General features: G+C 41.1%; 2 protein-coding genes across 4 annotated transcripts in view; one reads left to right on the top strand and one right to left on the bottom strand.

Annotated features, from left to right (window-relative positions):
* Window positions 1-17462, top strand: part of LOC140374783 (sodium/calcium exchanger 2-like) — a 21624-nt gene extending 4162 nt beyond the window's left edge. The window contains exons 2-16 of one of the 3 annotated variants that reach the window (XM_072461781.1): window positions 1572-1678; window positions 10666-11076; window positions 11836-11973; window positions 12043-12270; window positions 12342-12719; window positions 12815-12940; window positions 13569-13764; window positions 13944-14074; window positions 14181-14554; window positions 14787-14890; window positions 14966-14983; window positions 15083-15207; window positions 15445-15544; window positions 15632-15907; window positions 15979-17461. In XM_072461781.1, the coding sequence (XP_072317882.1) occupies window positions 10687-11076; window positions 11836-11973; window positions 12043-12270; window positions 12342-12719; window positions 12815-12940; window positions 13569-13764; window positions 13944-14074; window positions 14181-14554; window positions 14787-14890; window positions 14966-14983; window positions 15083-15207; window positions 15445-15544; window positions 15632-15907; window positions 15979-16355 (2961 nt within the window). In that variant the 5' untranslated portion in view covers window positions 1572-1678; window positions 10666-10686 and the 3' untranslated portion in view covers window positions 16356-17461. Of the gene's footprint in view, window positions 1-1571; window positions 1679-10665; window positions 11077-11835; window positions 11974-12042; window positions 12271-12341; window positions 12720-12814; window positions 12941-13568; window positions 13765-13943; window positions 14075-14180; window positions 14555-14786; window positions 15208-15444; window positions 15545-15631; window positions 15908-15978 lie in introns of all 3 variants that reach the window. The other 2 variants (XM_072461780.1, XM_072461779.1) reach the window with 2 other exon arrangements.
* Window positions 17463-20016: 2554 nt separating this feature from the next.
* Window positions 20017-24914, bottom strand: LOC140374761 (transient receptor potential cation channel subfamily V member 1-like). The gene is made up of 15 exons (XM_072461765.1): window positions 24785-24914; window positions 24384-24514; window positions 23515-23664; window positions 22719-22856; window positions 22343-22647; window positions 22095-22271; window positions 21840-21995; window positions 21676-21771; window positions 21500-21570; window positions 21256-21421; window positions 21128-21194; window positions 20610-20938; window positions 20402-20529; window positions 20189-20286; window positions 20017-20114 (listed from the first exon to the last, which is right to left on the bottom strand). Exons 1-15 carry the CDS (start codon window positions 24904-24906, stop codon window positions 20032-20034), a joined length of 2217 nt encoding a protein of 738 aa, XP_072317866.1. The 5' UTR covers window positions 24907-24914; the 3' UTR covers window positions 20017-20031.
* Window positions 24915-25125: the final 211 nt, after the last annotated feature.

Raw genomic sequence — 25125 nt, 5'->3', positions numbered from 1 at the left:
TTTTTCACACATTTTTCATCAAGTTTTAATTTTAAAAACATTACATTCAAGTCAGATGCCCTGTTAGACTTTGTTACAGTATCAATAATAAGGCTTGTCACTATTGCGATTGCTACTTTTGCGCTGGGCAGTCAGTCTTTAGTCGTTTATGGTTTGGGGCAGACTGAATATAGGAGCGGACATCTCTCCAACCCCCGCGTTCCAAAAAGGAAGTAATTACGGATGCATTTGGCCTCCTTCTGCTCCGGCTCCTTCACTTTCTATGGGAACATCCAGTGTCAGTTTTTGGGGTGGGCGAGGTGGGCAGCCCCCCAAGAGGCGGCAGGAGGAGGAGATGCCAAGCACAACACAATGTACCTTCCAGATGTCACGCTTCAACAGCCCCCGTCCTGCAGTCTGAGTCTGGACTGTGCCCCAGGCTTCATGTGGGCGCGTTGAATGCACAGTGTATAGCGCAGGGCTAATCAACTTCAAACCTTATATATCTTCCAAATATTTAAAAATAGATTCTGGGTTACTAGTTTAGAATTGATTAGGTCTTGGTTTAGTCCTTGTTTAATTCTGCTTATGCCGGGTTTGATTCTGGGTTAGTCCTGGTTCCGACCCGGTTGGTTGTGTTCTTCCTAGTTTAATTCTGGTTTAGTACTGGATTGGCAATTTTGCAGAACAATTTTGATTGAAGCATTTTGTATTTTATTTTTCCTCTTGTGCGTAAACAGCTGCTGCTTAATCAACCTGGCCAACTTTAGAAGACTAAAAACTAAAAGATCCTCAACCTTAGGGGTGTTTTGGAGAACAGAGCAACACGCTGCTACTGACAAGCTTTTCCCCACTTTTTATTATTACAAAAATAATTGTGGATCTGTGATTGTTTCTGTCTTTATTGAAAAATCCCACTCACTTCTGTACGGCGCGTGGACATGAACAGGGCCTTTCCCTCTTAAACTCATGCTACAGGTGACTTAAAGACCTTCTACAAACTCGCACCGGATTGGCTCCATGGTCGCCATGAAGGGTTTCCAAATATGGAATTCTGTTCCAAAATAGCCCTTATAAATGCTTATAGATATGGCATTTAGTCTGTGGTCTCTACGTCCACTCTTTCTAAGTATGTGGGTTTTAGTCAATCAAATTTTGTGGTGTCAAGTAATTGTTTTATTTAAATAATACAATTTTGCACGGGACAGCAGCAAGAAGATTTAATGGTTTATAAATACACTGTTTCCTTGTACCTTTCTGTAGATATTGTTGTTTTGCATGAACTAATATATGGTTGGATAAAGTTTCGCTAATGCCAACTTACGCCACTTCCCCTTTAGGACAGCCCTACTTTTGAGATTAATTGTGAAATTTTAGAATGGACTTTTATTTTGCGTTGAAAATGGCTTTGTGCTGTCCATAAAAGAGTTTATTCAGCTCTTTCCTAGTGCATTAGCATGGCGGTGGTCGGAAAATGGAGTGAATGCACAAAATTGCGAAGCGACTAATGCATTATGATTGGATTACGTTCTTATTAACAGATGAATCATGAACACCCTGAACAACAATATGTCAAATGTGTTTGTGCACAGGTGATGGGGTTCCTGTATGTCGCTCATGTGCCTTTGAGGAACGCTCTTCATCTGCTCTGACTGAAGATACTGCTGTAAGGACCAATGTTTCCCAGCAACCACTGAAAGTAAGAATCATAGAACTATAGGGCTGGGCTGGATCTTTGACAATTTGAAATTCTCAGTGTGATGATTAAAACTCGATTGATTGCGCAGTAAAAATCACATATAACCCACTGCCTCTTTAATTATCATGTATTTTAGGCTTTTTTATATTTCTAAAGATGCTGAAAGTGCCAGAAGTTATCACTTAATATTTTTTTAATACACGTTTTTAGGTGGAACGACCAAAACCTTTCTTCATAGAAATGTTGTTTTTCCTGGAGAGTTCCACAAAAATATGTAAAAATTCAACTTCATCTTCACAGAGAGAAGCAAGCAACACATGGCTGTAACTGAATGAATGATGAATAGAAATAGCAATTACATCTCCATGAATCAAGCAGGTGATGAAAAAGTTACATAGTGCACCTTTAATACTGGTATATTTCTCCCCTAGCGACCTCTATTTTCTAAGGTTGTAGTTGTTAAGTCAATAAATCAGTTGATGGAGTCTTAGTCGACCAAACTTTTTATTAGCCGACCTTTTATTTTATTGGGATTATAAAAGATTATACGGACCATGTCAGACAGAAGAAGACCATGGAGTGAGTTATCTGGAGATTTAGGAGTCAATTGTGAATTTATCCTGCCTTTTTACATCCACATATGCAATTTACTGGTACTTTTTCTTGTTTTTACAGTGCACGCTGGGTCAACTATATGAGAGTTTTGAGAGTTTTTGCTAATTCCACGTTCCCTTTTAGTCAAGTTAAGAATTTTTTCAGCCCTACTATTTTCCCCAATGGATACATTTGCAACTCCTTTTTCTACCTATGATGCTATTGTCTTATGAGGAAAGATATTATTCTTTTGTAGTTACTATACTGTTACTGTAACTGACTAAAGAAACACTATTTATGCTGAAAACTACTTAAGATAAGAGATAAGATAAGATATTCCTTTATTGTCCACACATGGGGAAATTACATTGTTGCAACACAGGTAGATACAGAGGAAAAGGACTTATAGGAAGTTTAAAAAAAACACTCTAAATAGAAGAACTCTTATAAACAAAACTCTTGTAAAAATACTCTTAATAGATGAACAACTTGTAAACAATATGAATCTGTCAAAAGGCAGATTAAACTCTCAAGATAACTTAATACTGCATTCTCTGCGTTGACTAATAAAAATTGGGTTGACCAAGACACCATCAACTAAACTATTAAAGGCACACAACCCTATTGGATAATAAATATACAACAGTCATAGTCATAAGTACAAGCTCTGTCTAAGCCTTGTCAATCGCGTTCTTATTTTGCCTTTTTACAAACAAAAATGCAGTTTAGTGCTTTTCTGGATGCATAGTGAGTTAGCTTTTGGCGTTGTGAGTGCAGATTGGGTCAGATACTGCGTAATTGGATCATAAAGATACTTAATTGTTTAGAGAGCTTTTACCAGTGGCACGCCTCTTCCCTAGAAACCCTTTAGTCCAGCAGTCGATCCACAGGGCGTTATCTGCATGTTCTCTGTTCTAATAATGTGAAAGGAATATTAATACTGGGACTAAGTGTTTCTGTGTTATCTCGCTCAGGCCACATACTTGTCTGAATGTTGTACTGTATGCCAGTTGGCCTTGCCCGGAGGAGAATTAAATGGAGACAAATTGCTGATAAAGCATCTTTGCCAGACTCTGAATTATGTCCCCAAAAGTGCTGTTAGTGCAACAGGAGAAATGCTCTGGTGTGCAATCTGAAACTTTCCCTATCCTCAGTTTGATTTAGAAATGTTGACCTGTTACCAAAGCATTTACCATCCAAGGTTTGAAATCATGATTTGGGTCGTAATAGAAGTCATGATGATTGTTATATTATCAGTAGTAAATGTGATGTTTTAAAAACACACTGTAGATTGGCTTTACTCAAGCACGATATATTGCAACGAAAATATACCAATAAACAATTATATTCAAATCAGTTTATGCCATTGATGCAACAACTATAAAGCATTAGAATCCCAGAAAACAAAACAATGTACAGTATCATTATAAGCCATGAGCTGCAAGAAGAATATCAGAATGAAGCAATAATTAGTCATAGAAGTTATGTATTCAACCCTCTTCAGCTCAAATTCTTTGATATTATGAAAAAATAACGCAAATCTCACCACTAATGCAAATAAATGTTACACACAAAAATACTGAGCCACAAATATATTGTTCTACCTTTCAGTTACTATATTTGATATTCTGAACCACCATTGGTGCAATAATTGTAATTTCCATTAGCATTTTATTATTGGCACAAAACAAAATCATTGATCCAAAAATTTACACAACCTGGATTTCCGATTTAATAGTATGCAATTTTGAGTTATTGAAAATGATGATGACTTATGTGTACATAATGCGATGCTGGAGCAGCACTTGTCACCTGTTGTTCTGCCCACACAGAGAAGGCACTGGGCACCAGCTGTCCCCTGGCCTAGAGCAATGTGTCAGTTTTCCTCCAAGAGAGAGAGCGGGATTGTGTTTTCACCACATAGACTTTTCAGCGTGATAATAAAGCAATAGATACAGTCGCATCGGAGGGAACTCCCACTAACTGACCTTTGGAGGAATCAATCCTCTTATTTTATTGTAGAAGAGCTGCGTTTCCAGCCATTGTTCAACAACTGCAAGCGCAAACGTGGACTTTAGGATATGTATTGGCCAAATGCAATAGTGTGATAAATGTATTTACAGCAGGATCCAGTAGCTTTTGTGATTGTCCCACAAATATTTTGGTCACTCTTTTATTGTTTTGGACAATACATCTCCATGGGCAATTTTTACACTTGTTGCTTCTAAACAAGATGATGGATTTTGCCAATAACAAGATGGTGGATTTGGCCAATAATAAAGATTCTACCCCTTAGGCTGTTAGGATGCTGGATCATGACTGTCAGAACACTGTGTGAGAAGTATTCTTCCATTAGAGAATCTTTATTTGTCCCACAATGAGGAAATCCCAGTGTTGCAACACAAAGTTCAGGAACACCAAGAGAATAGACATATGCAATCAAAAATCGAGTTCCTCATCATCATCATCATCATGTTCCGTCCCGTGTAGTGTTGGATGCCACTACTCGGCGGTCGCCTCAGTTCACAGCTTTTCTGATTGCATGTTCATTCCTGTCCCGTGTTGATTATTATCTGCCCACATTAATGGTGGTCTCCCTCTGCCTCTCTTTGCTGCTTTCATCGCTTCTAGAAGAACTATTTGTACGGCAGTGTGATGGGCAATTTGGCCGAAATACCTGTTTCCTCAGAGCCAGTTTCGAGACAGTTATTTTAGCTATAGATATCGTCATTAATTTGTGTTTTCTTCAAATAAGATGATGTAAAAACAAAAAAAAAAGCAATGAGCTCATTTACCTGACGTCTGATAATAATAATAATAATATCATGTCTCTTATCATGTTATTCCCAGACGTGGTCAGTTTGACAGTCGGACGGATCCTGATTTCAGTAGCATAAGAAGTAAGATTGTTTTGCCCTTAGGCTTTATCAGACATGAGAGGACAGGGTGAAATGGGGAATGTGAGAGACGACATGCAGTAAGTCGGGACTCAAACTCACGACACTGCGGCCGGATGCACTTGGAGCCTGGCAAACGTGTGCTGTGCCTTAACCACACTCTCGTTCTACAACAGTTTGGAGGTCGTCCTCATTGTCACAAACAGCACAGTGTTGTTTGCATATGCAGGTTGCTCTCGCCCATGTAAACTGTAGACTTGTGTCCTCATTTCAGTTACAGGTTACAAAAGCACGGGGACAAAACACATCCTCGTTTGATCTCAGTTTTGTCTGAAATGCCTCTTTTAAAAAATCAAGATAAATAACAATACATTTTATGATTTATGATGACAATTATGTAGATTTCTCAAAAGAGAATATTAGAAAAGTATAATATCAGAAATATTTGAATAGAGATAAAATAAGGCATAAAGAAAAGAAAATATATAAAAACATTGTGCAGGAAAAATAGTAAAGGCAACAAAATGATTATATACAATAAGTGAGTATGACTATATTTATGTACAAAGCAGCATGTGTGCGACATAAAACCTTTGTGACAGTGGCTCACAGTAAGAATACAGTCCATGGATTTTCAAGGTATTTTTTTGCTCTAAAAACATCTGCACTTAATGCTCTGTCAGGGCTGACTGTGATAACACAATCTCCACACAAACAGCGCTTTGTCCCTTACATGTATATACTTGAATCATTTGAGAGTGTCAGAATAATCAGTTCTATCTGGATTAAAAGACTAAGCAGTGTTGTGATGTCAGATGGCTCAGTGTGCTGGTGGTAAGCGTGTGTGCTGGTTGTGTGAGGCTGCGTGCACTTGCCTTATGTCTCTTTTGTAATGAAGATGTGAGTACGTTACATAAGTCCATCTGACATGCTTTATCTTGCTTTCATACAAACACTGTCCATATCAATCCTCTTTCCCTCTGGCATTTATAGTTCAAAATGGCTTTGAGAGAATTCCAACATATGCCTTTAAATAGCTAAAATTTCCAATGTGTCACAGAAATGTTGGTTGTGTGGGTTTTGTGCAGAAAAAAGATAAATACATTGTGTTTAGAGAGTCAGACATTTGCCATAGGGATGTATAATTTAGATGTGCATTATTGATTTGCCTAGAATGTTCCACAGTATGACATTAAACGTATCCATCCCCATAGAGACAACTATACTTGGATGTAACCAAGCCCACTTATAGGTCAGTTCTGTGGAGAGGTGACCCCACAGTAAAAATGTTTTTCAAGGTATTTTTTTGCCATAAAACACCTGTAATTGAATAAATAAAAGATATATAATTATAATAACATACAGTGGTACTACATATTGCCTTTTACTGTAGCGTGAAAAATAATAATGATAATAATTGACTGTCATTCAAGACTCAAATCACTGGGGAGTTTTTGTTAGTAGACACTACACAGAGCATTAATCCTGTTGGTCAGTCTAATCCCAGGCACAGAACATTTGAGGATTTAATCTTTGGATATTTCTCGTAAAACAAGACACTTCAAGTGAATACAGAAAGTTATTCCGTAGTTCATTTACATAATGTTATAAAAAATGTACAGGTTTTTAATCAATTATAGATATTTTCATCTTTAGGACACTTATTACAGTACATTAACATATGCACATATTAATTGCTTAGTAAGTGGTAATTAGTCTGTTGTTTTTATGATGTCTGTGTTTATAAAGCACTTTATGTATTATTGTATAGAGATAATAGGTAAGATCATGTCTAATAACATCCATATAATACCAAAAAAAAGTGATAAACAGTTTTAATGGGAAAAAGGAATAAAACATGTATATTAATAATAACTTTTTAAACACTACTTTTCATTATGTTGTGTTCTTTTACTACACCATGCTACTTTACGTGTGATATTTATGTCCCAGTGTGAGAAAAACACATTTTGGGAAAACTGCCTTTGAAGTTGTATCCCATCTCTGCATGAAAGTATAATAAGTGTAATAATAAAACATTTAGAGCTGCAGAGTAGACTTTTCGCACCAAGTACCACATTGGAATCTAATCAGCTCTCTGCATACCACCATCAGATCTAAAGCAAGCTCCTTAAGGCTGCGTTCACACTTTGACAAGCACCACATTTAAATTGAGATTAAACTATGCCTAAAAGAGGACCAAATCAAGTTTAAATCAGAAATAAACTGGGCTCAAACAGGACATAACAAGTACAAATGCACCAAGAAATAATTATAATAGGTAAAACTGGATCCAAGCCAGGTTTAAAATAGGACCACCAGTTTGTGAAACACGGAATTCTGTTATGTCCAGGTGAACGTTATGAGAGCAAAATGAAAAAAAAGAAAAATAACAGTCGTCTGTCGCATCTCGCCTTAATAATAATACCTCACCCATGTATTCTTAGCCGTTATCAAATTCCAAAAAGCAACACGTAGAGCTAAACCTTGCTCCCCCACACGTCGACAACCCCTCGCTCACAATTTAAATCGTGCTTATTCTGCAGAAGACGTCCCTGCGCAGTGCGCCGCCGAGGATTTAATTACTCCTTCACTCGCTCAGCCCGACGATTAAATCAATACTGTGATACCTGAAGAGCTTTGATTCTGTCTCTCCTCTCTTATATATTCTTCTCTGCAATTAGCAAATAACAACGTCTAGAGACTGACACTGATCTACAGCTCCTTTTAATGAAATTCTAACTCCCAGTGGGCTATAGTGGGCTATTGAGCGATAACTCAACCAGTGATTTGGGACGCATCGTGAAATATAATGTGTGCGTCGAAGTCCATGACTTTACAAAATAACCTTTTGGACTCTTGTTGTTAATTTTTCCGGCACATTCATGTTCTGTGTGGTGCTTGAACCTTTGGATGGATCAAATATTGTGGGGTTATTAAAACAATATATTGAGATCAGGGCTGTAGGTGATGAAAGAAATTCTTAGACAACAAAAAAGCAAGGACAATCTATTTACAGAGTACAATTTAAACAAAAGACAATTCTAAAGTGCTTTACTGACATTAAAAATACATAAAATACATATATTAAGTATATTTATGATGACTACAAGAGATATTAATACAGAAACCTACTAGTAAACAATGTATTTATCTGAGAAAAAACCTGTATAGCTCGTTTTATGACACTCAAAGATTCTTCCCAGGTCAAGATAGAAAAAAACACAAACCAAACAATAACATGCAGTTGGTAAAAATATGTTGCAGTTAGTTCTTTTTGAATAGGTGGCAGATTAAACTCACAATTCACTTCAAAAATCTCAAAATGACTCACTACATGCTTTCTCCTGTTGTGACAGTAAATCATCTGAAATCGCCCCAAAAAATATAAATAATCTACTAAAGGTCAACAGCCCCGTCAAGATACACCCTTACTATTAGAAATAGAACCTTAATTGACTACAAAGGTGCAAATGTATGTTTTGCTCACCACATAAAAAAATTACGAGTGCAACATAAAGGCTTTGATAGTAGTAAAACATGACATTTACAATACAGCTCATTGTAAAACATGAATTCTGTGGTTTTTGCATTTCAATTCCATCTACATTCAGAATGACCATATAACAGGAAGTAGATACATATATTTATACTTTTTTGTCAATAAAGTTCAATATTAACTGCAAAAAGAAGAAAAGAAAATGGGATTCTCACACTGGACAAAAAATTCAGCACCTACAAACTTTTCTCTTGACATTATTTCTGATCGTTCACACCCATGCAAGGAAAAATATGCAAAAACGTGCAAACTATTGTGGAAAAGACAAAAGTTAAAGAATGCAATTGTTATTATAAAATTCCTTGTATTTTGTTCCTCTGAAAAATCCACCAATGAACTGTTTAGTTGATGAGATTTCTCTTGTGCATGTAAACTGGCCGTATAAATGTGCACCCATCTTACACATAACTTGGATCTAAGAAGCACCCGCCTGCACAGCTGAGCCTCCGCACATACCACTGTGTCCAACACGTCGACTAAAGTTGCTTAGCAGCATCTTGTTGTTGCCAAAATGCTGTTCTTTGCTGAGGGTCCCACGGGCCGAGTGTGGGGCAGGGCAGAGCAGCACACATGCTTACACTTGAGAGCCACACCGCCACATTAGTATGTACCATAAATGTCCAAAAATTGCAATAGCTGAGCTTTTTGGTGCATGTTTTGTAAATATAATGTTTTTAAATCCGGGTAGCGATTACACGGCTGGAAGAGCTGTGTATCTGCTGATGTGAACAGTTACGGAAGGGAAAGTGCGGCTCAGTGAATGCTGCGTAATACGATCTGAATATGTCCAGGAGGTGGGAAAGTGTGTGCGAGCGCTATAGCGTACGTGTGAATGTTCTGAGGTGCACCGCCATGAGGACAACAAATAGCAGATGGCCGGGTGGATGTGGCGGAAGCGTGGAGGTTTATGGGAAGCAGGATGCCACTTGGAACAGGTGGAGTCTGACAAGGGCAGTAATGACTTTGATCAAGTGTTTCAATTACAACATGGGATGTCATAAAATCAAATGTGAATGTTGTGATCAGTATGAAAAGAAAAATCACAATTAGAATTACATTTTCACAATTCACACAAAGCAGAGACCAAACAGCAGTGACAAGTTGGTTTCATATACATGTCTTAATAGATGAGTTAAGATTCTGGTATGTGACCAGCTCTATAACATCAAACTTTTGGAATGAAAAATAAATTAGATCTGTGGCATCGTGAAATCAGGGTGTAGATATTTATCTGTCTCATAGTGTCCAAGTTCTCATACACACATGCATGATATGGTTTTTTTTTTTGGTCCCTAGCACAGCTTTAGAACAGCTTTTTAGACTGAAGTGTGAGGGGAAACTGAGGGTGATCACCGCTGCACAGCCAATCAGCTCTCATCCCAACATATCATAGTGACGCACACAGCTCCTTCTCACTAGTTTGTGTTGACAGATGTTGTACAATTAGACAGTTAACAGCAGTTTGGTTTTAACACCAAGTGCTGCTTTTATATTACATAATACAAGTTATGGGGGGAAACAAAATTGACCTAATTACAATAAAAAGATATGCAGGGCAATGCAGCTGTTTGTTGATTATATTATGGCCAGAATAATCACAATAATTTGAACTCATTATTTTATATATATTGGGTCTGGTACAAAGTGCTAATGCTCCCTTTGTCATAAACACTGTTGCAGTTTTCATTGACTTAATTGCTGATCTGTCTCTAAAGTTACGGCTGAAGCCACAGGGGCCATAACGTGTATGTGAGAGCTGTGTTCTTAGAATATCTGAACTTCTTAACTCCCTACTTTTTATGTACAATTCATAGATTTGATTGTAATTTCCCTTTTCAGAAATGATTGGTCATGCAACTGCTACTCACAGCACAAAAAACTCGCTTCAGAATGAGATAAATGAGCAAGTGTCATTTCTTCCTGTCCTTTTTTTGCAGGTGAGGTAACAGTTCAGCCCCATGAAACCTGCTCCTGTCCTGCGTCAGAAAGGCTTCAGCATGTCTCTGTCCGGCCCTCTGGCCCTGGTGCTGCTGCAGCTGCTGGTGCACGTCTGTCAGGCCGAGTCCCAGCGGAGTGAGCCGGTCTTGGGGAGCGCCTTGCCCTCCATTCTGCCCTCCTACACCGCTGTCCCCACAAACAACAGCGCCCTCCTCCGGGCGGACAAGTGTAACGAGAAGACAGTGTGCAAGACTGGTATCCTCCTCCCCGTGTGGAAGCCCTCTGACCCCGGCCTGGGAGAGCAGGTGGCCCGGGCCGTGGTCTACTTTGTGTCACTCATGTACATGTTCGTGGGAGTGTCCATCATCGCGGACCGCTTCATGGCCTCCATCGAGGTCATCACATCACAGGTCTGTAAGAGCTTCTCAAGTCATATACGCCCCTATGTCAGTTTTAGACATTTCACACAGTCAGCGGTTTGCTAAGTAAAAGTACAGATACATGAGCAAAAAATGTAATAAGTAAGTAAGAGTAAAGTAAAAGTATTGAAGTACATGTATACATTTTAGCTTTAAGCCTACACAGTAAAAATCTCACGTGAATCTTGAACAGAATGGAGTCTGTGTAGCACCAGTGCCACACGTCGCACAGTTCGACCTCTGTTCTATATCATCTCATTTCACCCTTCATCACATGTTTTCTGGCTAACAGTAGTCATGGGTTAGGGTATGTGTATGTTCATATGATGTCAAGGAGATAAATACATAAGAGTGAGTTCCCAATTTGTCATAAAAAAAAATCTCAATGGGCAAGAGCTTTACTATGGCAGACCATTAAAAAAGGGTCTGTCAACAAGAAAGACGTTTTTTTATGTGTTTAAGAAGAATTTAGCAATAATTGCATTAGTAATTGCATTAGTAAACCACAAATCACCACAACCATCAATCTAAATCATCAGAATCATATCAGTATTTGTCTTTGGCTATAATTGTTATTTCATTATGCAAATGAACATAATCTAATCTTGCTATAAAAATGGAGCTTACACATCCACACATACACAGTGTAGGCTTGGGTTGAGAAAAAGGTTGCAGTGAAGAAAGCAGTGAAGCTTGGCCTTAGGGAAGACATATGACATGTGCATATACAATAAGTGAACTGTCCCACAGGAGAAGGAGGTGACCATAACACTGGCTAATGGGGAAACATCTTTAGCAACGGTTCGAATCTGGAACGAGACAGTATCCAACCTGACCCTGATGGCCCTGGGCTCCAGCGCTCCTGAAATACTCCTGTCTGTCATAGAGGTAGGTGTAGTGAAGTTCTGTTTGTAGGCCTGCCATGGCGCTCATGCCTCTGAATGTCCCCCTCTGCAGGTGTGTGGGCACAAGTTCAGGGCCGGGGAGCTGGGGCCGAGCACTATTGTTGGCAGCGCCGCCTTTAACATGTTCGCCATCATTGGAATCTGTGTGTGGACGATTCCCAACGGAGAATCGCGCAAAATAAAACACCTGCGTGTGTTCTTCATTACGGCGTTCTGGAGTATCTTTGCGTACATCTGGCTCTACCTCATCCTGTCGGTGATTTCGCCCGGCGTGGTGGAGGTAGGCTTTTGCAGTAGAGGCTGTTATGACGGTTGGAGTCCACATGTGGTTGAGTATGTGCTTTGCTCCAGGTTTGGGAGGCCCTGGTCACTCTGCTGTTCTTCCCGGTCTGTGTGCTGCTTGCCTGGATCGCAGACCGCCGCCTCCTTTTTTATAAATACATGGGCAAGCGTTACCGGGCCGACAAGCGCCGTGGCATTGTGGTGGAGACAGAGGGGGATCTGACACCCAATAAAGCGAGTATGGAGATGGTCATTGATGGGAAGTTCCCCAAACGAGGTGGCGCCGTGGTCCCAGCTGAAAACGGGAGGGGAAACCTTCAGGATGACACAACTCTGGACAACACCACTGCAGGAGCCTCTGCCACCGGTGGGACCTGTCTGCCCACCTCCAACAGCACAATGATCAACCTGGAGAACAGCCGCGAGCTGGATGAGAGCCGCAAAGAGGTGAGAGCTCACCAACTGTTTCTTAGAGCACAGAAGTATCACTCTTGGTGCTTCCTTTGGTGTAATCCCACCTGCTATGACCTGCCTGTGTCCAGGTGATCCGGATCCTGAGGGAGCTGAAGCAGAAGTATCCTGACAAAGAGCTGGACCAGCTGGTGGAACTGGCCAACTACTACGCCCTGCTGCACCAGCAGAAGAGCAGGGCCTTCTACCGCATCCAGGTGAGCACAATGACCACATCATCACAAGGTTTGCCAAACTACAATTAATACAGAATGGATCACAACTCCAAATGTATTAACTGGTAGTAATGGAGAGGGGAAATAGGCCGGTAGTCAAACCTCAAGAAGAACAAGGTGGTTTTCACAGACCACAGACTGTAATAAGAGTCAGACCAAGAGAAGCTGATTCATAATACAGTTTCCAACCACTTTATAGCAGTTATGAATAGATCCATTGTTTAACACGCATTAACCTTAGGAAGTAAAAGCAAATCATTCTGTTGCTTGTGCATTTGTTTTTATATTTTAAGTACATCCTATAAATAGCCTGTGATTTTCCAGGAATGTTCCAAGGATTCAAGTGTAGTCATCCGCACACACTCTGTATTGAAAATCAATTTAGACTTGACACAAGGTTCTTAATGTTATATATTAACAATATACCATTGTTATAGTTTCTGATGGAGGGTGAGGACGTATACAACTCTATGTGAAATGTGTGTAAAAAAAAAAAAACATCCACAAACGTTCTTCTCATAGTTGGTTAAGGCTATGGCTAACGCATAATTGCCACATTGATATTATGGCTTTAAGTCTTTCCCACTGACAATAAGGATGTCATTTGAAGGCTACACGGATGATGACTGGAGCTGGGAATGTGCTGAAAAGGCATGTAGCGGATCACGCCCGACGCACAGTGGTGACGGAGGAGGAAACACAGGAAGAGGATGACCTGGACATCTGCAGCCACATCTCCTTTGAAAGCCCCCACAGTCAGTGCATGGAGAACTGCGGCGCGCTCACCCTCACTGTGCTCTGCCAAGGTACGCACACTTCAGCTGCTAGTCAGTCAAATGTGTAACAGAGTAAGAAACAGAGATGACGTCCAAGTCTTAGATAAATATATGGGATAAAGTAGGGGAAGCATAAATGTTCCAGAGTATTCCTTTTAAAAGGGCATTATGAGGGACAAAATGTAAACACCCTTCTGTCTGTGTTGTAGGAGGTCTAGCAGAGAACACCTTCTATGTAGACTACAGGACTGAGGACGGCTCGGCAAACGCAGGCTCAGATTATGATTATAGAGAAGGAACACTGGTCTTCAAACCTGGAGACACACGCAAAGAGATCAAGGTGAGGGAGCATTCCATGTGTTGTGTTGTTTGGTAAATGAAATAGAACCGTATTAAATACTGTTAGGACAGTGCACAGTGAGCAGATCTGATGTTCCCTGCTGCAGGTGGGCATCATTGATGATGATATCTTTGAGGAGGACGAGCACTTCTTTGTGCGGCTGTTGAATCTGCGTGTGGGTGATGCAGAGGGGATGTTTGAGAGTGACGAGGTGGGTGCTGCTCCCAAAGCCCGTCTGGTGGAGCCCCTGGTTGCCACGGTGACCATCCTGGATGATGACCACGCTGGAATCTTCACATTCAGTGACAGCACATACCGTGTCAGTGAGAGCGTAGGCACTATGGAGGTCACTGTGGTCCGTAACTCTGGAGCTCGAGGCACAGTCATCCTCCCGTATCACACTGAGGCTGGCACTGCCAAGCCTGGGGAGGACTACGAGGACGCGAGGGGCGAGCTGGAGTTTACCAACGACCAGACCACGTGAGTCTGCTCACACACAAGCAGCACCATATCAAAGTCTGTACGGTTTGATCCGGACTGAAATAGATGCATACTGCTACATTTTTACACCCTGGTTTGGAAATAGACAGGTTAAGCAGTAACCGTATGTATAAATATGTATATGTATATGAATATATATATGTATGATGTATGATGTAGAACAGTGTGATGTTGCTTCTGTTTTATTGTATCCTTGGTTCAATGTGTTCAGTCAGACGCTTCAGGTGAGAATAATTGACGATGAGGAATATGAGAAAAAAGAGAGCTTCTACATTGTCCTGGAGGAGCCACGGTGGCTGAAGAGAGGCATCTCAGGTACTTGTTATCTATTTCACATGCTCTGGCTCTTAGTTTGGCCTGAGTCTAAAATGTTTTTTTATTCCTCTACAGCCTTGCTTCTCAACCAAGGTAAGAAATGTATTCAACATATTAGTCATTTGTTTGGTTTGCAATTTGTATTCCCTCACAAACGTGACTATTCAATAAATATGATGTGTGTCCTGTCAGAAGGGGCGGAGGGCCAGCTGAGTGCAGAGGAGGAGGAGGCACGCAGGATCGCTGAGATGGGGAAGCCCATTCTGGGGGAACACAGTCGACTGGAGGTGGTCATCGAGGAGTCGTATGAGTTCAAGGTGCTCCATTCTCTCATTATGGACAGCTTTAGGCCTCCCAAGGTTACTGTGGTCCTAGTGGAGACTCACATTTACATAAAAATAACGTGTCCTGCCCTTTTGTTTTTATTTTGCAAAGTAATGAAGGTTAAAGAAACATTGCACTATGTGTTGCACGGTCTTTTGGTGCATGTATAAAATAAAACATATTGTTTTTGGCTTTGATCTCACAATAAAGTCCTGTGCTTTAATCTACAGAGCACAGTGGACAAATTGATTAAGAAGACCAACCTAGCTCTGGTCATCGGCACACATTCTTGGAGGGAACAGTTTGTGGAGGCTGTGACTGTCAGTGCAGGTGAGAGACCTGCTCTGCTTGTGCTGTAAACAGTAATGTGCATGTAGCTTTGGTCCTGAGGTAATATGCAGCTGCCTGTGTGTCCAGGTGATGGTGATGAGGACGAGGAAAGCCGAGAGGAGCATCTTCCCTCCTGTTACGACTATGTGATGCACTTCCTCACTGTGTTCTGGAAGGTGCTGTTTGCCTGTGTTCCTCCCACAGAGATCTGGAACGGCTGGGCCTGCTTCTGTGTGTCCATCAGTGTCATCGGATTCCTCACAGCCATAATTGGAGATCTGGCATCTCACTTTGGCTGCACTGTTGGGCTAAAGGACTCAGTCACTGCTGTGGTGTTTGTGGCTTTAGGAACTTCCATTCCAGGTGAGAATGACATCACATGACCTCATATATGTGATACATCGAGCCGTCCTAAAGTCCTCTCTCTTCCACAGACACATTTGCCAGTAAAGTAGCAGCCATGCAGGACCAGCACGCTGACGCCTCTGTGGGTAATGTCACCGGCAGTAATGCAGTCAATGTATTCCTGGGGATCGGAGTGGCCTGGTCTGTGGCTGCCGTGTACTGGAATATCAAAGGGCAGCAGTTCAGAGTGGACCCTGGCTCTTTGGCTTTCTCCGTCACACTCTTCACCATCTTTGCGTTCATCTGCATGGGTGTGCTGCTGTTCCGCCGCCGACCCTCTATTGGGGGAGAGCTGGGGGGGCCCAGAGTTCCCCGTATCATCACTACTCTGCTCTTTCTGGGCCTTTGGTTCCTCTACATTCTGTTCTCCAGCCTGGAGGCCTACTGCCATATCGCTGGCTTCTAAGCACAGACACTTGTGGGATGCCACAGGGCTGCACACACGGCTTTGGACCCGCAGTAGTTTTTGACTGCGTGGCATTCAAATTGACTGTAAATAAGCATGTGTGAAGTTCTCCTTCATAACTGATAACAGCAGCTGTGTGTGGTGAGCAGAACAGACAACATGAGTGATATGTTTACATTCACAAAAGACCAATAAGACAAAGCTGTATCATCAGGAAGGGAGATGGAAAACAAAATGTTGAATATTGTAGCAACTGTAGCTGCAGCTCTTTGGAATGTCTTAGCCAGACCAGTGCACCTTATAGTTTCAACGGCTCACTTTCTTTATTCCTCTACAGGCAGGTCACATAAAGTATGGTCTTTCTCCAGTAAAGCAGAGGGAAGAGAAAGGGTGAAGAAGGGTTCCCTGTCCCCCTGTTCTTAGACCGATGTTTGCACTTTTGTATAAATGGGCTGTTTTACTGGAGTATTGATGCTGACAAACCTAAGCTTTCACATGACATGACCCCAGAAGGTGAGCAGTCACTGGTCTGAGTCTAGGAACATTCTAAAGGCTGAGTGTGAGTAATCCACGGTCCACAAGAGGAAGGACTAATGTGTTTATGAGCCATATACGCCTGGTCTCCAGGGTCCCAGTGATGATGTCACTCAGTTACTTGTATGTTGATGATCCCTTGCATGTATCTCTGAAAATATGGCTGCTACTGTGTGTCATTAATGTGAAATGTCTAGTACGAGCTCAGAAGGACCAAAGGACACGATCCTCTTTTACCTACGTGGAGTATATCGGCCACATATTCCACAGACAGTGTTAGTAACCCAGACGTCAATAGCAGCAACGTTTTGCACTGCTCTTTTTCACTTAATACTTCAGCCACATGTACTTTATTTCTTCAGATCACAGCAATCACAGAAATACTGCTCGTACTCACAATGGCCTTCATTTATCAAACTCGTGTTAAACAAGTGCAGCGAATTGCCTGTGTTCTGTTCTCATCCTGGTTTCAATAACAACAGCCTCATCCTATTCTTTCTGAAAGTCTTTAACTTCAGTCATGGGTGGCACCATTTAGCCTTAGCCTCCTATTTATTATGTCGTGAGATCTAAACCCTAATGTAGTGTTTCTTGTTTTATTGTAGCTTAATTTGGGACCCAATTGAACATTTTTAGTGGAGATTATATGTCGTGTAAAAAGGGGCTGTGAGGCTGCATTGGCCTTTCAAGAGGGACAAAGACCATGGGGAGATGCTTGTGCTCCTTAAGCCCATGCGTTTGATCATTGAAGGCCATTATGAGGGAAGAATACATGTTTCATACAGTAAACAGTATTCTGCTTTTACCACAACAATACAATGCCATACAAATGTGTCCACTGTAACAGACAAACATGGGCACACATCCGGATGTATTGTTTTATATGAAGGCACATAGGCTACTGTTCTGTGAAGCTGAGTTCAAATATCTGTCCTGATTCAGCACTTACTTTAGTGTAGTCGTTTCCAAAGATGAAAACAAGAGAGCCAATCACATAGAAGCATTCTCTGGCACATATTACAGACTGTCTCAAATAGATGTTTGATTTGATGGACTTATTGGCTCTTAAATCTGTGTTTAAGGGCTTCAAAATGGATCAAGCACTGCTAAATGTACAATTCAATTAGGAAACCCTTTAACATTTTGTAAGACTTTGGAAAATTATACCTTGGACAAATGTATCTGATTTTGATACCAACTTTCCTTTTGTATTTTATTTTTGTAAAATGAGCCTTTCACAGCCGCACTCTTGAAGCACTGTAGTAAAGTATTTACGACTATTATTTAGATATGTCATTCACAGCAATGGGTCGACTGTGCAATATTACAATTCTGAATATTGTTTAACACTGAAGTCACGGATAAGCTTCAGCCTCCAAGTTAGAGTGTCAGAAGCGTGTTTACAGTCTGTTTACGTCGAGGGTTGATAATATAATGCCTATATCAATGCCTCTGTCAGGGTGCGTTCACACAAACACACAAACACACGCACACAGTTTGCAGTTTACTTGAATAATGATTTGAAGATATTGTAATTTTCATGGTAGTTTTCTGACACCATTCTTCTACTTGAGTAATATTTGTTCTCTTTTTCTCACTGTGAGTAATTATCTAGTGTTCTATGAAACAATTTGAACATTTTAACTTCTAACTAGACTGTTACGAAAAGTGCAATAAATTGCAGAAATATTATTATTTTTTTAATCAGCTCATTTTGCAACATTACTTCCTTCAAACTACACACAATACTCAAATGTAGCATTATCTTCAAAACAGAATTGACCATATTATCCAAAATTTGATAAAATAGTAATTATCTGGTCTAATTCCACCAAACTATCAGATATGAGTTGTTTCTTTTTGGAATTTCTTGGTTTATTCATTTGAAAATTCCTAAATCTAGTTGTCTCCAAAAGTAATTATTTTGGTCACTAGTTTATTCTCTCTTTCCTCTATTCCTCTTTTTTTAATGTAACGTTACTCTTAAAATTTGTTGTCTATTTTACCCACAAACACACGTCATGTCAAAATGCGCCTAAACCTGGACTAGACCAGGACTAAACTCGGCAGTGTAAAGTGTAAACGCGCCCTTGGAGATTGAGAATGAAACTGCACAACTGCATTTATTGATATACTTAACATATTCGGTCCCTCCTTTTCTCTCTTTACTGTAAGCAACCTGTCACTGAAAAGACTGGCTTTTATTAGGATGTATGTGACTGACTGTTTCTAATTGTGTCTTGTTAGCCGTGTCCCCTGTGTTCTTCTGCATGTCCAAAACAATTGTGGCCCTCAGCATGGTCTTCTACTGTTCTGGCTGTACCTGAGCTCAGTGCGGTGAGCCATACACAAGAGCACTGCAGCGAGCCAGGCCAAGGTCCAGGTCGTCCAGTTTGTGTCCGTCAATGTCTTCACCGTCTCTGTGTCAACTGTAAACATCAATCTATGCCTGACCTGAATAGTAATATAATAATGTTCTGTATGTGTAAACAGTATATATACAGTATATAATAACAGTATATGTATGTATATGTATATATATATATATATATATATATATATATATATATATATATATATATATATATATATATATATATATATAATTTGTGTGATGGACAGATTTGTATTGTATTTTACAGACTGTAAAATACAATGAACAGGAAAAAAAAGATAATTTTGTAACAAATATTAAAAAAGCGTTTCAAACATTTCAAAAACATGGCATGGGTTTAATGTAACTGAAACAAATGAAAACTTACTGCAAATACAGTTTGTTCTTTTTAAGTGTTGGAGTCTTTCTTTGCGCCGCACCATTAGACGAAATATAAACCATAAATTATATACATTCTATACACTTTACACTGTACACTTTATTATCCTATGAGTAATTAAAGATGTATATTTCATTATACACACGCACAACAAATGTTTTACTGAAATAATTTAAAGCTTAATTTTACAAAACACACTTTAGAGTTGCTTTTAGACCCAAGCGTTTAAAGCATCACCATGTTTAGTGGCTCTGCTGCTCAGGATCCAGGGCTTCCTCTGACAAATGTCTCTAATCCACTAGACTGAGCTAAGCAACAGTATTACATGAATATCACAATAATCATACTCACATTAGTAAGCATTGTTGTTAAATGATTGGAAAACTGTGGTCTTGTTGCTGGTTATTTCTGCGCCAAAGATGTTTGGGGTTAAAATTCCATCGGGTTCCTCCTGAAATAAACACATTTGCAGGCATTAGAAACTCCCTCACTGGAATAAAAATAATACATGCCGAGTTTAACAACCTTTGATCAGGGGCTCAGCTGTCATGTGACTGTCAGGGTCTTCTTGCGTAAACACATAGAGGTTTGACCGCCACTTAGTCCAGTTCACCTCCTCTACTCTGGAAGAAAAGAAAAGTCAGCAAGAGCCATGTGCACCAGGAACTGAGACCACAGTCACTCTCTTTTAACACATTAGGGTTAGTTGCACATGTGTGGAGTTGTGTGGAAGTGTACCTTATGAGTCTATGGCCCTGCTCCTTATTTTTGTTGTGTTTGATGATGATTTTGGACTGTCCTGAGTAAAGCCTCTCCTTCACCCAATGTGGTAGAGAACTGTCCAGGTCCAAAATGGTGAGGGATCTCTGCGAGACAAACCAGACACTCAAGTCTTTGGACTGTATCAAATGCACTTGTGTCTGTAATTAGAAATCCAAGTGAAAACCTGCAGGTTCCAGATGTTCTCGCTCTCACTGGAGATCCTCTCCACTGTGTTGCCCATTATGGCTATGAGCATGTTCAGCAGCAGGATGTAGGTGAGCACGATGTAGAGGATGAGCAGGATGTAGAAGACCTCTTTGTACTGGACATGGTCAGTGAACTGTAGGTCTCCCATTCCAATGGTGAACTTAAACAGCTCCAGAATGGTGAAGCCAAAGTCGTTGTATGAGGGTTTTTCACAAAGAATCATCTCTGGGGTCCGGGTGCGGGCCTTGGAGCGACTTGTGTGCTCTTCATCATCAGTATAGTTCTCTTCAATCAGAGAAACTACAGCTGTGAAGAAGAACATATAAAGTCTGGTAATTCAAGAAAACGTGTCGAGCTGTATAGTTTGTATTAGCGGTAGACAGAGGAAATATTTTGACTAAAAAAGCTACAATTACTGATATTTAAAATGTCCATCTGTCGGGTCGAAGGAAGTGGTATAAATAACTAATTTATGGAAGTATGGGATAACCTTACCGGCGGAGAAGCCAAAGAGAAAGACAGCGTAAACACACAGAAAGTGCAGGATATCTCTGAGGATCATCTAAAATGACAAAGAAGCTTCAGATTCATGAAGAACATTATGTTGTCCTTGAGTTTCTTACCCTTTGCAACATTACACTGTAAATTCCCAGTTGTTTGATTCCTCTGGCGTAATACAGGGTGTTGACCCAGGCCAGAGCCAGGGAGATGACCTGCAGGCCCACATACTCTCTGAATCCACACACGTACAGAGGAACACAGAGCAGGAGCAGAATGCCTTGAAGGAAACTGAGAGGGGAACATAGACAAGTTCAGTCCATCAGTCACTACGCAAGAGACAACCCCTTACATGGCAACGGCACCTACAAGAGAATATCAAATAATCCATCTGTGTAGAGACTGCTGAACTTTGGAGGGTTCCTCTTGAAGATCACCACCTGTGGATTCAGAAATGTCATAAGTGTTAGCATGAATACATAGGTCTGGAATTCCTACAGTGGAGTTTAGTTAATATATGTTTGTATTGAACATATTTTACTCACTGATCTGTAAAAGAACCAGAGTCCTCCCAGCACACTGACAAGCTGTCCAGCACTGCGCAGGTAGTCATCAGGGACATCCTCGATGGGGAAAGGGGGCTGTAAGCCCACACACACATCAGTACTGAAGCATCTTCACCTAATGCCATCACATGCTGGGGTCTTACCTTTCCCTCCTTCCTGTTGATGGCCACAGCAGTGAAGATGATCAAGTAAACTGTGTAAACCAAGAAGTTGAAAAGAAGAAGTTTGGATGCAAAGCGCTCCCATTTATCCTCCAGAAGACTGCGCAGAGGCTCCAGCTGCAGCATCGCTGTGCGGTTCTAGGACAAGAGCACATTTCAGGCACAAACCACTGAGCTGCAGTAGTGTACACACACAACAGTACACATATGTAATGAAATACTGAGTGAATGTCTCACGGGAATTTGGCTGCCAAACACAATAATCTCCAGCACAGAGTTGTCTTCATCCGTGTCGATGGAGCTGGTGTCATACAAAGAGGAGTGGACCGGTCCATACACCCATTCTGTAAACTTCCTGGACAGAGGACGAGACTCTTTGTCCAGAAACTCTCGATGAAGCATGTGCTTCAGCAGCTGTCAATCACAGAGCACACATCAGATAAGACTCAGAGAAAGTGCCAGTGTGCTCTGCCCCTCACACCTACCCCGATCCTGCCCAGCTTGGCGGCTAACTGGAGAGGCGTGAGTCCCTGGTTGTTCTTGATGTCCTCCAGGCGAGTGGTGCTGTCCCTGTGCAGTGTGTGGTGCTCGGTCAGAATCTTGTCGTACATGTCTGCGATCATCTGTGTGTTCTCAGGGCTGTTGTCTGCGATCACCACCAGTGCGTGCAGGACGCTGTTTCCCTCTGAGTCTCGGTCCGTCACCTCGGCTTGTCTGTAAGGGTTGTCCAGGAGATAGGACACCACCTCAGGCTGGTTGGTGCAGGCTGCCAGAGACAAAGGCAGCTCCCCTGGAACAAATGATCATCTTGTTTTAGTCCAGGATTTGAGCACAAGTGACTAACCAAGTTTAGGAATTCACCAAAATAAAACCCAAATCCTTCATTCAGCTGAAAGAACTTCCCATTGGCTTTGGCTTGAACGTTTGCTCCTTTCTGGACCAACAGCTTCACATGATCCAAGCTCCTCCTCTCGATGGCCACATGCAGAGCAGTCTGTCCTTATGGCACAACACACAAAATGAAGTTAACTCAACACATTAGAGTTAGGAACCTTTATTCTACTGCTCCTCAACATTGTCACCACATCTAGACCATGGCAACAATCAACAGCCTGGCACAATCTGGGCATCCACACTGCCACAGGCGAGGCTCCTTTGGTGTCTTCTACAACTTATTTAGCAGTGAAGCACACTTGGTTGAGTATAACACTGGTGCTTCTGGAACTTCAGTGAAATACCTCAAGCTGGTAAGGCGAAGTCTCCCAGTGGGGCAAGCTTCAAGGCATTCTAAATCTAGTTGAGGGAAAAGCACTTATTTCAATTTTTTCTTTTTTCTTTTTTTTCGAACCGAAAATGGAAAACCGAGTCATTGACCTATGGACGTCTGCTTCAGTGTTTGTTTAGGCTTGTTTGGGTGCTCACCTCTTGTGGACCCATACCACAATGTCACCTTGTCCTTGGTCTGATCCACCAGTGAATTCAAGCTCAAACACAACGGGAGAGATTCGAAAATATCACACATAAAAAATCACCTTGCTGCATAAGGTAACTCCATAAGTACTAACTGAAGAGATATGGAATTTGCTTGTGCTCAGGATTTTAGACGTTACAAAGAATGAATATGGAGCCTAACGCTTTAATCATAAGTTTCACTTACCGTGGTAGTCATTGTCAGTGTAAGATGTATTGATCAACTTTTTTAGATCTCCAGTTTTCTCAGCTATGTCCAAGAGCACTTCAATGGTGTCATTTTTATCATCCTTCAGGTTCAATAAGGCCTTCAGCAGCGCTGTTTTCCCATTGGACTCTGTTGGGAAACAAAGACAACCTTACATTATATTTTATTAAAGCAAGGGTTACATGAAAAAGTCATTTGAAGGTGGGTTCCACAGTGGTTTACAGCTGGCTCACCATCGAATGGGTACATTAGAATGTAGGTCAAAACCTCCACCCTCTTTTCCGTTTGAGAGCTACATTATGAGGTGAACCACAAGAAAGAATCTGCAGTTAGCAGGAGGATCTGCATCATTGAGCTTATCAGCATCTGAATTACATTGACCAATTGTCGGCCTTTACATCTGTTCAAAGAATCAAAATGTTACGACGTTATGGGATTCGGCATTGTGACTCTTGAAGCAAGAAGAAGGTACATGTCCCATGTGTCTGTTAGTCCTGTTTTGAAATACATTCAATCAGAGCAGTACCAGCCTTTGTGTAGAGAGTGTGGAGAGCGTCAGATGGCAAGCCAAGCTTGTGAAGACTTGCCCTGACCAGAGCTATTTTCACTGACCATCTTTTGTGAAAAAAACAACAACTTTATAACAGAAATTAAATGTGCGTATTAGCCTATTGCCTTAAGTTTTACATTAAATTTAAAAAAGAGACTTATGATGCATGTGGTCCAGACAAATAATTGTCTACTGATAAATAGCCTTGGACTTCAGTAGCAAAAAGCAGTGACAGAAGAAAGCACTCGTGTTACTCACGGGTGAGAGAGTGTGAGCATGTTGTATGCTGTGTACTGGCCTGTAAACTCTGGGCTGGTCAGACGTTTGTTGGTGGCAGTCAGAAAGTTCAGTAGACCTGAGAGCTGAGAGGTGTCACCTCGACTTGCAGCTCCAAACACCAGCTCTCTGCTGAACAATGCTGCTTCAGTGCTGCAAGTACACACACTTTGATCACTGCTGCTTGTTTTACAAATGAAAACATTGGGGATGGAACCTCAATCAAAATTAAGCTAAATGTTAAATAACAAAACAGAAGCCCTAATGTTGGGTTGACAGCTACAGTAATTGTTATAAATGCATTATATTTCATATCTAATTGAAACAGTTTGTTTAATAGTCATAATCAAGGTAAGCAGAGCCAAATCTGTATAGAACAGAGATCCACATGCAGCCCGAGTCTCAGGTGAGGTCATCGCTCACCTGCTCACAGACACGATGCTGTCCATAGGCAGAGGGTCGGGGGGGTAAGCTCCCAGCAGCCAGTCGAGACTGTGTCTCTCCTCCTGCTGTTTGGTCACCTCCAAACGCTGCGGATCCTCCATATTCGCTCACACAATGTCTTTTTAGAGTCACAAGCCTGCAGTGTTTAGGCAACACGTACCTCTTCAGGTGTAGTGTTACAAGGGCTGGTTTCTGTGGTGACACTCCACCCCTCCCCTCACCTTTTGTTTACACGCCTCTTTATCTGCCCAGGGTGTTTGCCAAACTAACCTATATTCAAAATAACTATGGAAAACATGAATATTTGGATGTTTTGCATG

The sequence above is a fragment of the Eucyclogobius newberryi genome, unplaced genomic scaffold (assembly GCF_026437365.1).
Source record: "Eucyclogobius newberryi isolate DKJ021-1_F unplaced genomic scaffold, fEucNew1.0.hap1 SCAF_10, whole genome shotgun sequence".
Classification (NCBI taxonomy): domain Eukaryota; kingdom Metazoa; phylum Chordata; class Actinopteri; order Gobiiformes; family Gobiidae; genus Eucyclogobius; species Eucyclogobius newberryi.
Note: the sequence above shows the minus strand (reverse complement) of the source record. Positions and strands in the feature narration are given on the sequence as shown.

Bases quoted from the DNA above. Each gene is read 5' to 3' on its own strand.
- LOC140374761 (XM_072461765.1), bottom strand. From the start codon at position 24,906: ATGGAGGATCCGCAGCGTTTGGAGGTGACCAAACAGCAGGAGGAGAGA. The intron at 23,665-24,383 runs GCCAGTACACAG...GTTTCCCAACAG, and splicing joins GACCAGCCCAGAGTTTACAG to AGTCCAATGGGAAAACAGCG. The intron at 22,857-23,514 runs GTAAGTGAAACT...TTGTGCCATAAG, and splicing joins CACTGACAATGACTACCACG to GACAGACTGCTCTGCATGTG.